The sequence below is a fragment of the Mya arenaria genome, chromosome 13, assembly GCF_026914265.1.
Source record: "Mya arenaria isolate MELC-2E11 chromosome 13, ASM2691426v1".
Classification (NCBI taxonomy): Eukaryota; Metazoa; Mollusca; class Bivalvia; order Myida; family Myidae; genus Mya; species Mya arenaria.
Window position 1 is genome coordinate 25,180,932 of NC_069134.1, and position 14,747 is coordinate 25,195,678.

A 14,747-nucleotide genomic window follows, 5' to 3' on the forward strand; every position below is an offset into this window, starting at 1 on the left:
ATTCAGAGGTTCTAACAGCCGATAATTGTCAATCCAGAAAATTAGCCGGAGGTCTCCTTGAGTTTAAGGAATTCATGCCAAAGCAGAGAAGGGGCTTAGACCCCATTTGAAACTGTTTCCAAAGTCATTTATATTCATTTCATGAAAGATACGTCTTACCGTTTTAAATGAATACCCGTATGTTCAAGCAAAAAAAAAAAATTACAAATGTACAATAGTCTGAAGTTAAAAGCATACAATCTACAACTTAAATACCCCGAGCTACTTCTGTCTCAATGAACCCTTTTTTCAAAATAGATGGCATTGTCTTTTGCAACCAGCTTACCATTGTTATGTCAAGGAGGTCAGACTCCAATTTTGAGATGGCTTCCTGGACATTTGGACCACCGATTGTCTCCTGGCTCAGTGCACGTAATACATTCATCTGTAGTCTCGCAACCTGAAAAGATAATATGTACATTGTTATTTCGTCTTACCAGGTGTGCAATAAATATTCTAATATAAGGTTGTCTAAAAGTATAATTACTGAATCAGTATTCGGTCTTTGATTTCATTTGTTTGACTCCTATGTAAGCTTAAACCTTGATTCAACCCCTGGTTTCTTACCAGCGATAAACAAAACTATCGACTCATTCATTGTATTCAGGTGATCATAGCCAATGACTCCACAGCAGCAGCATTTTACTGTTATATGACAGAATATATGACGGAATATGCTTTCAAGTAATGCTATTTGTTACAATATCATTCTTAGTCATACACTAAATTCTCCTAACACATACTCATGAACCAAAACTATACCTCCATTTTTTCCTCAAGTTCATGCAAGAACTCTCCCTCTGCAGCCGACGCAACCCTAGATGTGGCGCTCTTGGCACACATAATGGCTCGTGAAAGAAGAACAATCCTCTTCTGGAGATCAACATCAGTACTGGAAAATGAGGAGGAGTTTTAGAGCTAAATTCGACACAAGATTTTTCAGACCAGTTCTTACTAAGTCTAGGGGCATAACAATTGTTAAACTGAGTAAAATGTCAAATAATAGCAGACGCAAAGTTTCCCATGCAGACCAACATTATTATGATCTTCATAGTGTAGCTGCAATACTTTTGGAGCTTCATAAAACCAAAGATTTTTCAGATATTTTACAGAAATGAGGTTAACAGAATTTCTAATTGAGTACCTCAGTTCATAGGCGACCAATACTTGAAACTTTGTGAAACATTTGAGATATTAGCACTGCATTCAATGCCAGTTTTTCTCCGTCAATCAAGAGCTATAATTGTAGTCTATTTAGCATATGCCAATCATACTGTTATATGATATATGAGCATGATTCACCCCACCATTCATACTGTAATATGACATCTTTGCATGATATGCCCCGCCAATCATACTGTAATATGACTTCTGTGCATGATATGCCCCGCCAATCATACTGTTATATGATATATATGTACGATACGCCCTAAATATTGGATATTTATTGCATGTTCACATCTGGTCTGTGTAGGTTTTTAGATATCAAATTACGCGTTCCTTGATATTACAATCCAAAGACAATAATAACTTGTCAAATGTTTTAACCAGAGCAATGTTGTGAACAATCATAGCAAGTTTCGTGTTAAGATTCTGAGTTCTGGCCAACATCGGTATTTCTGCAATCTCATCAGGTTTCATCAGGTTACATAACACTATAAAGGAGAACATTTGCACATAGTAGTGAAAGATTTTCGTGTATGTTAAACCAACCCATGTCTCTCTGCCAGCCTGGCCAATATTCTAGCAGCTGCAGGGTAATTCTCAATCTTCTCGTAATATTTCCAAAGCAGGTCAAGGGCTGCCACATCACCGGCTTGGTAGCTGGACCTCTGCTTCAAGAATGGCTCTAGGAATGGGGTCTGGATCTAAGATATATATAGATAGGTTTAAGACAAATATCACAGTTTTAAAAGCTACATCATTGATCTCCATTTACACAGCAAATTCACTTACATTTTGAGACTTAGTTTGAGACTAAGAAAATACAATTCTTAAATGTCATCAATCATCTTTCATGTTGTTATTGTTAAAAAAATTAATCTGTAAATAATTGTAACACGTCGTATTTGCAACATATATGGCCAGTTTAAACTCTATTGCACTTTTAACAAAAAATGTACACTAAAATGAAGGTTTTCAGCTCAGTCTTAAGACGTAAATAAATACGGTCCCAGGTAAACCAGAAATTTGATAGAAAGTTGGATCAGTGTTTCAATAACATTCCCACAAATGAGGTAAAGATTTAAAAGACATGGGGCAAATTGTTCTGAACTTCGTTAAAGTGAACAACATTGTTTATGGCTTTGTTGTTTATTTTTGTGAACTATTCTACGATGTGCTGATATATTATAGAAAAACAAGCATAGCTGAATCAGACTTGCCTCAACATTTTGTTTTAAGTAACACAGATCAAATGAGTGTCCATTTTAACTTTCAGAGTATTAGAGATTTGAAAAATTAACAACCACCTAGTTAACAAAGTTGTTAATATTAATAAAGTTCTAAACAATCAGCCCATGGATAGTTAAAAGCATGAGATCATAAATTTTGAATTAGTATTACACTTTCACCCCCCCCCCCCACCCCAAAAACAAAACCTTAACAACAACAACAACATGTTTTTAATGAGTTATAAAGCATGGCCATAATATTGTAAACAGTAAAAAAAATGATTTTCTTCTGGAAGAAAGATGCTAAAAAATTTAACCCATGCATAGCTAAGATCTTTAACCTAAAAGTAATGACTTTTTGCTATGAAATATTTTTCTTTCCTGGAAAGTATTAACCAAGGATTTCAGTACTTATAAATGTTACATAAACAATTCATTACCTCCAGTAGTTTTTCTGTCATATTCATATTGAACAGCCACTCATACAAAGAGACATGGAACAGCTCATCATCAGACTTCAGGGCCAGTCGGAACACTTCATTCTTCTGAAATATTTAACAAACAACATTGGCATGATGTTGCTCACAGATGTTGTCTTAAATTGCGGGGGAAATCGGGGTACCTAGTGGAAACCCATTTGACAGCAATCAAACTTGTTTGGGTCTAGACTGTGAATTAAACTTTTAACAACCACCATTTGCATAACAACCACCATTGGCATGATGTTGCACAAGAAAGTTGTCTCAAATTATGGGAAAAATCAGGGTACCTGGAGGAAACCCATTTGGCACCAACCAAACTTGAATGTGTTTAGACTCGGAATCAAACTTTCCACTGTTTTAACCAAATAATTAACAGAAATGAAAGAAAAGTTTAAACCCTAGTCATATCACTATTTTGTTTATGCTGAAAGTGGATGAATATTATTACAATTTCTTTAAAGTGAAAGATCAATGACCTTCCAGCAATTGATTTAGGCCTCTATACCTAGTTAAAACTTTCTTTGTATGTAATATAATGTCAAAACTCTCACATAATGATCAGCATCCTCTATGGACATCCTGCTGGCGTCCGGTGCTGGAGGGGGACCCGGAGACTTGGGTATAACAGTGGCACCCTGAGGCACACTGGCCGTCATCAGATAACCCAGTGTCTCTGTGATACACTTGTAACAGTCTTTCCTGCAAAACAAGTATGGTTATGTTTTATTATACATATTTTTAAATAACTGATGCAAACAAATGTAACAACATATTTCCTAAATTTGTTCCAGAAATGTGTTAAATAGATCACTTGTGTTGCCTGCATGAAGTGCTGTCTCTATACTCATGTAGGATCAAAATCTTCAATCAAATAATGTGACCTTCACCTATGACCTTTGGACTCTCTGTTTACAATGAAATAGAGTGGTGAACATCAAATTTTGGTGCAAGTTTCTTAAAAAATATTCAACAACAAGCTGCTCAAATACCTGGCCATAAGCTCCTGTACCCCTTGCATATCTTCAGGCATGTCATCATGGTAGAAGTGCAGGGCCAACCTCTGTGGGTCACGCTTGTTGGCCATAGTCAGGCACAGGTCCACTATGCCCTCATAGAAGTGGACACTGGCAAACTGATTACACACTTCTGACAAGGCCAGGGGCTGGTTGACGTTTTTGTATAACTGTAAAAGAACAAAGAATCATGTATAAGATTGCTGCTGTGGGTCAGGTTACCATTTATACCTCTGCAAACAAAGTTTAAAGGGTGGTATATTGAATTCACCATCCGGTATGTCAGTTTGTAGGACAGACTGCTGGTCAGTTTTTCTGTTGGAATTTTATTTATTCATTTCAGTCATTACTTAATCAAAACATTATTTTATTCTGATCCTTCACTTAAGCAGACTTCCGAAGGAAAACACTAGATGTTATATTTATAAAATGTCCACTCACCCTAAGTGCCTCCATAAGTCGCTGCCTCCTCTCTGCTGGGCTCTGACTCAGTTTGGCTGCTTGCAGCATCTCATTTGCCTGGAACAGAACAAATTAATCAGTTAAACACAAGCTTACAGCAAGAGATGCCTACCAAAGTCATGCCAAAAGAGAGGCATCACTTAAAGCTTATGCCAACGTTTATCAATTGTTGTTGTGTTATTTTCTCAGATAAACAAGGGGATTAAATATCCATTGTTTAAACCAGAGTTACAGGTCTTGAGACATATGCGCACATTGTCTAATGCAACATGTGTACCAAGTTTCCTAAAATATACTGAATAGTTTTTAAGTTATTGCCAAGGTCAATGTTTTTGTATGATGATGCTGCAGACAATGCAAACAAGGCTATCACAATACCATAGCTTATTTTCTAAAAACAAGTGCCAAATCTAAATATATTAACCCCGATAGATTTGACACACATATGCAGATTTCACTTATTCTTTTCATGCCAGGTAAATGTAAGATATCTTACAGGAAACTAGGAATATTGAAAATAGTTTTTTTTCCTATTGCAATCACTACAATTAGTATCATCTACAGCTATAAAACTGAATGGTTCAGCAAAAAGTATTCATTTCTTTTTAGATATGGTATGAAAGCACAAAAAACAGAATACTTTTTCCCAAAGTCACACAGTAAATGGTTTCTTTACTATAAACAAACTGCCCCTACCTTAGAGCAAGTAGCATCATCAGTGCTGTAGAGGGAAGGACAGATTTCCCTTAACCTTATACTGATGGCGTCTGTTGTGGCGTTGTCGTCTATGTAGCGATTGATCAGGTTCTGTATCATACTTCCACACAGCTGGGTGAGATAGGACACATTCCACTTGATCAGTCAAATTAATTTGTACAAAGTTTATGATTGTCAAATTTGAACTTTAATTGAGAATAGCTTGAAATCAAGCATATAACCTGAGTGGCATTTTTTATACCATCACACAATTTCAAATTTAACCCTACATCAGATGTTTAATATCATTAAATATCTTAAAGCTGCACTCTCACAGATTGAACGTTTTGACAACTTTTTTATTTTTTGTCTTGAAACGAGCAAATTTTTGCGTAAATATCTGCAAACCAGTGATAGAAGACTGCTGACAAAAGATCAGATCGCAGCTTTACATATTTCCGTCCCAAAATTGATGTTATATGCTTTTTTCTTAAACCGTTAGTTTAAGCCATTAAACATTAAATTTGGAATAGAAATATGAATATCTGCGATCTGATCTTTTGTCAGTAGTCTTTTATCACTGGTTAGCAGATATTTACGCAAAATTTGTCTAATTACAAGACAAAAAATAAAAAAAAGTTGGAGAAAGTAAATCTGTGAGAGTGCAGCTTTAAAACATGCGACCAATATAAAACAAAGAAATGAAACTCATTTAAAATAAATACAAATGTACCCATATGATGTATATGATGTAGCAGCTTTAAAACATGTGACCATTATAAAACAAAGAAATGAAACTCATTTAAAATAAATACAAATGTACCCATATGATGTATTACTTATTCCTGTCCAGCAAGAGCCTGTTGATGGCAGTGCCTTATTTCATATTAACATGAAACATGTAAATCATATTTTTCTGAAAATACAATACAACTGTTGGTATTAGTCTTCTTTAGTTCTTTAGTACTAGTTATTATCAGCCTTTACCTCTTTTCCAGTGATGGCAAACTGTTTCAGGGAGAGAGTTTTCAGCTGATTTTGTTGGTCCTGCAAAATATGGGAGTAAAAAACATTTTGCTCTACAAGCATTGACATAATTAATGATTTAATTGGCAGCAAGAATGGAAGATAAAAAGTCAAATAATTAAAATATGTTGATACTACAAGGCTGCATTTTTCGTTGTTTAGTGGTTCATTCGTTTGTGTTGTACCTCTTCCAACCCATTCTTACCCAAACTCCCATACTCTACATTCCTTACTCTCTTATTAACTTACTCCCTAATTTTGCAAAGCTTGCATCAGGCTGGTGTATGGAACTGGTAATAGACAGAATCCTTAACAACCTCAGCTTCCTACCCCCCTTACTCTCCACTCCCTCATCTTAAATCCATTCGTTTCCCACTGACCCCTAAATATCCATATCCCTTGACATGTAGCCAGAATGTGGAAATGGTGGTCCACCAGAACACATGGCCAGAGCATTAGAACCTGTCCAACTCTGTGAACCCAGCAACACCCTGCAATCCTCTCTCATCACTCACCCACCCCCATTCCATCTTCCCCATCATTGATCTCAATCTCATCCCTCTTTCTTGCCTCTTCCCATTTCCTCCTATTTCCCACACTCCCTCCCTCTCATGGTGGAAACCCAGTTGGTGCCTGAAAGTGATGATCAGCTTTTACTCTCAACAATCATTACACCTTGTCCACTCTATAAATAATCACACCACCCCTTCTCCAACTCCCTGCCTTCTCTCCTCACCCGGAAAGGCAGGCAGTAAGTGTGTGAAACTTGAAATCCACAAGAACCCTCAACAGACCCAGCACTTCATCCAATAGGTGTTTAACAGGAAAGCCTGCACCTCCCCTCATGCCACAACCCTCCTATTAACCCTTCCCCTCACCCAAACCCCACCCCATCACCTTGGTAAAGGAGGCAGTCTGTGTGTGGACCTGTGATCCTTTAGTATAGACCCAGCATTTCTTCCACTCTGTGTATCACGGAATAGTCTTTTCTTCCCCTTATGCCATTCCCCCTCCCCCTACCCCTACCACTTCTTTTCCATCCCCTAACCTTTGTAAGGCAGGCAGCCAGTGTGTGGAACTGGTGATCCACTAACACCCTCAACAGACCCAGCACTTCCTCCACTCTGTGGATCAGCTCCTGCACATGTTGAAGCGAGACTTTCTCCAGCTTCTGAGCTTCAACTGGAAGAGACAAAACAATGACACTTGGTTTATGTTATTTCACCTGTGACGCTTAAAATGTCCAATTTATAGTAGTGCATCAATTCCATGCTTAAATTTCATGAGCCATTTTCTACAATCACATTCACAACAGTAACTTGATGGATCACATTCAAAATGACACTGAATATAATAGCAAATTCAATGAATCAACTTATTATTCTTAATTGTCCTACTCTCCTAAATGACATGTCAAGTTAAGTTTCCAGGGAAGTGATTGACCGGCTGCTGAAGGGTTGGAACAATTTTTGCGATGGGTTTTGTGGGCGTGTGAATCACCCTGCCCCAGAGGTAAAACTGGCCTTTTAAAAGCTTAGCAGCCATTTTAAGGGCATTCCTAACTTGTTAACAAAATGTTATCAAACTGGAGTGTCAATACTAACAACAAATGAAATAACAACCAAAAGCAAACCAGCTTACTGTTTTCAATCAGTTTATGGAGCCATAAGATCTCCTTTTTTCCTACAGATAGATGAACAATTACCTTGCAATTTTCTCCTAGTCTGTTCATCCATGTGGCCCATGATGTGAGGGGTAAAGGGGACCCCTCCCATACCACTGAAACAACATAGCTTAGTTTAAACAAGTTTTTTTTCAGCTTAATTTTGGAATTCAAGATGATAGCTGATAAAATCTCACTCGTTTCTATTTCCTGGGTAAAAAAAAAACAGTACAGGGTCCCATTTTCAGAGGCCGTGAAAAAATATCCTTGGTGGTTATCAAACACACAAACTGTAGTGTGAGAGGCAGACATCTACACCAGCAGACCACTATAACTGACACACCATATAACCCAAACTTGAAATTTTTAAATTAATTTTTGATCGTTTCAAATACATGAATAACTGTCCAAATTAAAGAGAGAACACTTTATTAGACTATGTAATTTTTTTAAAAAATTTTCACCAATACTTCTGTATTCCTTGTAAGAAGTTTGGAGTGCAACTATGCTTGAAAACAATCCAATGGACTGTATATCAGTAAGAATAGATGAAATATATTTCTTAGATATGGTAACTAACAGCAAATATACATGCTATGTTCCCCATTATTACTGTTAAAGCAAAAGTAACAAAGAATTACCCCATATCTGAAGGTCCCATATCAAACTTAGAATTAAAGTCCACAAAGTCAGACAGCTCTCTAACATTGTCCAGAATGAATCCAAGGTCTTCACTCGCAAAGTTGCAGGTTAGCTGAAACAAGAGCAAAATCAGATTATATATCAAACAAAAGCGCAATAAGCTTGAAATATGATTCAAAAGTTTCTTTAACTGAAAAAAGAAAGGCAATGCCAATGATGCAATATGTTTTTAAAACATAAAACGTCAATTATTTTTTGGGTTTGGGAATTTTTAAGAAATAGTTGTTTTTTTTTCGTTTGTTTGTTTTTCAAACGATATGAGTTGGTCGTTCACATGCAGAAGACCAAAAATAAATGCTTAACATTCTCAGTGTTCAGTGTGAAATGCCGCCTGAATTACTTTATTTTACCCAATGCACGTGTGTGAGTCTCTAAATAACTCACTTAATAAAGACAATTAATGTCTAAAAGGAAATTTGGCAGTTGTTTTGTGACAACTTAATTCAAATTTACCAGTTTTGTAATCTGTTTATTAGATTTTTGGTTGTTAGAGCTCTTCTTAATGATTAAATCTAAATCTGTCCAACCATTTTAATGGTGCAGAATGAGCACTAAAATAATTAAGGTTTCATTTTGGTGCAAAGCATATTTGATACGATAACAAACACTGATAACTCAAAAACATTCCATAAAACCCTAGTTCTGCTTTTAAAGTCAGAGAATGAGCTCACATAGACAATGGTCCCTTCTGGTGTTTGGCAGGGGAACTCTTTAGTGACCGACATCTCCCATATAGGTCTGTCAAACAGAATATAAATAAAATATGACAAACATTCAAAACTCAAGTACCAGTAGATGAATACACCTTGAATACAGAAACAGTGGGCTATTTATGCAATTAAATTGAGGATGCAATGTATGAGCTAATCTCTTTTAAACACTTCATGCAATGTAAAAATTATATTGGACAGTATAAAACATTACCATTATAGCATGTTAAACTATTAATAGTAAAACTTTTTAAATAAATTTCTTAACTGATTAAATTTCACTGAGTAAATGATTTATTTAATACATTTACAGTTAACAGTACCTGAGTATTCTTGAAAGGAACAGACAGATGCCATTGTGTTTTCCGGAGAAGGATATGTTCTGTATAAACCCAGGGCCGCCCTGCATCGTCATGTCCATGGGTGGGTACATGGGCTGGGCTCCATACATCATGGGAGTTGAAGCCTGGGTCGGGTGCATGCCTGGAGGGTGGGGCACAGTTAAACATCAATATATAAGTGATAAATAAAAATCATTCTAAAAACAAGACAGGATTCTACAACTATTTGATGTGTTTTTTTAATAATCACCACAATTTCAATAATCACCACAATTTCTTGAACAATGTTAAGTCTGGTATAACTAGATCAAGCTAAACTCACCATTTTTGTTATGTATAAATTGTGTAGCATCATGAGGCTCTTTAATTTATAACCGTATTATATCATGCATAGGACGCACTTTTTTACCCCCAATTATCGTCTTAAAAATTGCCTGCGTCCTTTCTATGCTATTAGAATTTCATTTGTTTTTCTCATTTTTTTCCAAGTCCTTTTCAGGTCGAAAATATCGGACCGGGAAAGAACGCGGTAATAGTAAGTATTTGTACTGCGTCACCGAAGAAAACAACTGATATAGGTAAAATCACGAAGTTACCACACGCAGAAATATATTGAATGTTTACTTTAAAATGATTTATTGAGAAATAAATCTCTCAATAAATTGAAAACAAACATGAGTGTTTACTTTTTTACAAAAGGGACGCTACTCACAAAAACTTGATGTGAGTCAGCACTTTAACTGGATAGAGTTATAACAGCAATGGAAAATCGGGAAAGGAGGTAAATATCAATTAATCGTTGTTCATGATTCGATATTTACCAAAACATTTTGTTGTATGTTACTGTTTTAAAAAAATAATAAAGGAATGTGCATATCGCAAAGTAGCATTATTGTCACTATCAAATCTTTTCAAATGTGCGAAGGTGTGAAAAACACCCGCTGTCTGTCATTAGAAAAACATCAATAGAACAAACTATTGTGATAGTTAAATACTGTATGGTTGTTTGTTCACACTTTACCTGACGTGCCTTCCGCTGGCAAGACTAATAACGGACACGCATTAATTATGCCAACATGCTTTAATCCGCGTAGCTACAAGCCTTAACAAAACAATCATCAGTTTTGACAATACACGGTTGCAATTGCAACGGTTGACTGTTATTCAGAAAGCATGTCGGGACTATTGCAACGGTTGCAACGGTTGACTGTTATTCAGAAAGCATGTCTGGACTATTGCAACGGTTGACTGTCAGTCAGAAGGCATGTGGGGACTATTGCAACGGTTGCAACGGTTGACTGTTATTCAGAAGGCATGTGGGGACTATTGCAACGGTTGCAACGGTTGACTGTTATTCAGAAAGCATGTCGGGACTATTGCAACGGTTGCAACGGTTGACTGTCAGTCAGAAGGCCCATTTGTATGTCTTATAATATGCGTGAATGTTCTCAAAATGTCAAGACTTATATCATTGTTGTGTACGCTAAATTACCGAAATACGACGATAATTATCGAAATACATAAGACAGTTATCGAATTATGCCTTATATACATTTTTTTGTTTGTTTTTCACTTCAATATATGTTGTAAATGCTTTACCAACCTCAATTTTTTGGCTCCGATTTTGACATTTTTCCACTGCGTCCTATCTTATATATTAAGGGTTTTTACCCGTTTTTTCCACTTATTTTTTGCCTGCGTCCTATCTATGCTAGCGTCCTATACATGATATAATACGGTAAATCAAATTTAAGCAAGTAATATGGCTAAATGGAATATGATACTTTAACCTAACTTTAAGGATATATTCACAAATTGGAGCCAAGCATATGAAAAACACCAACAATAAGTAATACTCATATATTAACAAGTATGTAACTGCTTGATCTTAAAACAGTTCCACTTATTTCTTTATTAAACAAATTACTGAGGAAACTCAAAACAAAGCAGGAAAAGGAATGAATGTCAAGACTTTCTAAACATGTTCACATGCACAAGTGAATCCCTTTACCATTACACATGTATTTTATTGTACATCACACAAAACTTACCGTTACCTCTTTTTGTTTTATCACACATATTTATTTTGTGTTAGGAAAAACTTCCTTGAGATTCTTTGTTCATATTCTATAAATCATGGGGGATGAAAATCTAGTAATCAATTTATGGTTGCCTATAGCTCCATAAAAAGATTAAAACGCCTGTCTGTTTTTTTTTTCTCAAATGGTAAGTTAAACAGCATAACTCAACAATAAAATTTCTGTCATAGTCAAAGGCCGAGTCTGGAAAAGTCTGGAATGGTTTTAGAGTTACTGGTATGTTCAAAAGACTTGCACAACTCCACCTCAATGAACGAGGGCACCAGCACTGACAGCAAATACCACAACTCCACCTCAATGAACGAGGGCACCAGCACTGGCAGCAAATACCACAACTCCACCTCAAAGAACGAGGGCACCAGCACTGACAGCAAATACCACAACTTTTGCTCTTGAAACTAGATACTGTACAAGTTTCATCGAGATACAATCAAAACTGGAGACTGTATCGTGTCCACAAGCAATTGTTTACAGACGCACAAACGCACAAATGCACGGATGCACATACTACGTACACATTACCATCGCATAAGCTCTTCTGGCCTTTGGCCAGTAGAGCATAAAACCAGAAGACAAACTGAACATTTAATTGTAAATGACATAACAAACGTTTATTCGTCATAAGGCCAAAAGCACATTGCAATATACAGAATAAAAATATATAGAGGATAATTGTTTGTTTCAGTTTAAGACAGCAATACATTTCACCGAGTGAGCACCAACAGCTTATCAGTCTATTCAAGGTGAAATATATTGCGATCTAACACTTCATTTTGAAAACATCTTTGAAATTATGTTCAATCCCAATGTGCACTACATTTGATTTGAAAGAGAAAGCGGGCTAAAATTTCAAAACAGTGAAAAATATCAAATTGTTATTTCACTGTATGACAGAGTGAAATATCATTTTCATATCAATGATAAATCTCTATAAATCACAAGAAAGCATAAAGGATAAAATAAAGAACATGGATGTCAAACTACAACACACTATTTTCCGGTACCTTGCATGGGGGTAGGTAGGGTGAAACTGTGCTGCTGCTGGGGACCGGGGCTGTACATGGACATACTGCCATAACCACCACCTACACGGAGAGATAAATACACACAATCCATACACCAATGCATGCACACAGGGCACGCCTTTTTCTATGCATTTCTGAATGTGAACTGGATGCTTTAATGTTAATGTAAAACATATTTGGTGTCTTGTGACATGGTGTGTCCCCTACTAGTCTTTTCGTTGGGGAATGGTGTTCAAGTAATCTTAATTATTTATTTTTTATAATAACAGACTATATCAATTGGTAGAGCTGGCGCCTATTACAAAGGTAGGGTCAGGTAACTCGAACCAGAAGCCTTTTGTTTTAAGCCAAAGCTTAACATTTTACTGAGCCATTTGCAATGAATGTAAAATGTTGATGCCTGGTGACCCCTATAATTTGGGCATCATTTAAAGGGTATCGCTTGCTGATAACTTATATGTGAAAAAAGCGACATAAATTATTGATACAGTTATTGCAGTTTGTATATTGTTCTTAATTTCAACTGAAATCTTTCAATGCCAAAAAACTCTGTTTGTTATATCATTTTGGTATAATTTTCAACATATTCTTACTCATTCAACACTCAATTTGATTTTTTTTCAGAATTGGAAAATTAAAATGATTTTAAAGAATTCAATATTATGCCATTATATAATGTGACCAGTGGGATGCATAGAAAAAGGCCTGTAGGGAAATCATGGACAAATGAGAAGGCTAGAACTCACCATATATATATTACATGGAACGTAGAAAGGAGGAAGAGAGGACAAATGGGATACGCAAGAAATATCAATAAACTTTTAATACACTGAAACAGTTTACTTGTATACTCTACACAGGATTTTTCAAGATACCTGCATGTTAAATACTCACTCCAATATCTACATGTTAAAGTCATCGAAATTAGACTTTTGGATCAACAAACCCCATTTTTACACTAGTGCTTCGCATCAATTATTTTTCGACCACTGTCTGTACTAAGATGAACAACCTAAAACTTAGTATTAATGTGCCATTACTAATATTCTATAGCTAAGCCACCTCTAATCTAAATTATACAAAATGTCCATTAAAATGCAAAAGAATAATGTGATAAAATAAATGTAAACATCCTATTCCAGGTATGTTGCAGTAACTGTTATGACACTGAGCCGCCCAAAATTTTAACATATTTAAAACCATAAAACCAATGGAGGGAATGTTAAAGAACCAGACAAACAAATAGTTTGACATTGGTTTCATATTTGATATTCCTTTCATAAACAAAGCTGTTAATTAGTTATTACCCAGGGTGGAGATAGTCGGATTTCAGCATTATGTCAAATGTAACCAACACCAAACACACTCTTTTTTACCTAATTCCATGTCCCATATATACACATACCTGCAGGCCCAATATTGCTAGGCATCATTTGCCGATCCCCGGCTCCGTATGTGTAAACTGCCTCTCCTCCATATTGGAAAAAGGCCATCTTGGCCCAATCTGCAACCTGCTGGTCTGAGGCAAGCCGGTTACAAGCCAGGATAAGACATGTGGCACAGGCTTGCTCTATCTGTTATAGGGAACATAGTTAAAGGAATATTACATAAGTTTGTCTGAATTCAAGTTTCCAATGCTTTTATTTTAAATATTAGATATTGAAACTTTCAGGATATAATGGTTTAAGCAACTACATATTTTTTAGTCAATAAGAACTTTCTACAAATATTGTCAGTGGGAACATTGTGAACATGAGTACCAAGTTTCATAATAGTATGATCATGCACGTCTTCTATGTCAAAGCCGACACAAGTTGTTTCACTTTGCCGACAGTCATAACACTTGTTGTTATTGAACTTAAGAAAGGATTCATCTCCCAATTTATTTTCATTCTGTTCTTCTTACCTTGTGTAGTCTGAAGAAGGCCTTCACCTCATCAGCGTCAGGCCCTTGGCAGTCAATCAACAGCTGTCGAAGCTGGTCTACCGGCCGCAGCTTGCTCACTATGTGGCTCCCCTTGATAATGATATAGAGCTGTTAAATACTTCTGTTTAATTGTCAGCATCTGGCCCGTGGCTATCAATCATCATTCTCT

The 14,747-nt window shown here is 36.1% G+C and overlaps 1 protein-coding gene across 2 annotated transcripts in view; it reads right to left on the reverse strand.

Annotated features, from left to right (window-relative positions):
• The window catches only part of LOC128214183 (nuclear pore complex protein Nup155-like), a 32,018-nt gene that overhangs the window by 3,689 nt on the left and 13,582 nt on the right, over positions 1 to 14,747 (reverse strand). Inside the window, exons 14-30 of one of the 2 annotated variants that reach the window (XM_052920525.1) lie at positions 14,558 to 14,668; positions 14,057 to 14,225; positions 12,631 to 12,711; positions 9,510 to 9,669; positions 9,148 to 9,214; positions 8,416 to 8,528; positions 7,817 to 7,890; positions 7,160 to 7,293; positions 6,073 to 6,132; positions 5,086 to 5,217; positions 4,369 to 4,446; positions 3,904 to 4,097; positions 3,466 to 3,613; positions 2,873 to 2,977; positions 1,753 to 1,907; positions 802 to 931; positions 326 to 439 (exon numbers count right to left, since the gene is read on the reverse strand). In XM_052920525.1, the coding sequence (XP_052776485.1) occupies positions 326 to 439; positions 802 to 931; positions 1,753 to 1,907; positions 2,873 to 2,977; positions 3,466 to 3,613; positions 3,904 to 4,097; positions 4,369 to 4,446; positions 5,086 to 5,217; positions 6,073 to 6,132; positions 7,160 to 7,293; positions 7,817 to 7,890; positions 8,416 to 8,528; positions 9,148 to 9,214; positions 9,510 to 9,669; positions 12,631 to 12,711; positions 14,057 to 14,225; positions 14,558 to 14,668 (2,025 nt within the window). The remainder of the gene's footprint in view (positions 1 to 325; positions 440 to 801; positions 932 to 1,752; positions 1,908 to 2,872; positions 2,978 to 3,465; positions 3,614 to 3,903; positions 4,098 to 4,368; positions 4,447 to 5,085; positions 5,218 to 6,072; positions 6,133 to 7,159; positions 7,294 to 7,816; positions 7,891 to 8,415; positions 8,529 to 9,147; positions 9,215 to 9,509; positions 9,670 to 12,630; positions 12,712 to 14,056; positions 14,226 to 14,557; positions 14,669 to 14,747) is intronic. The other variant, XM_052920526.1, reaches the window with a different exon arrangement.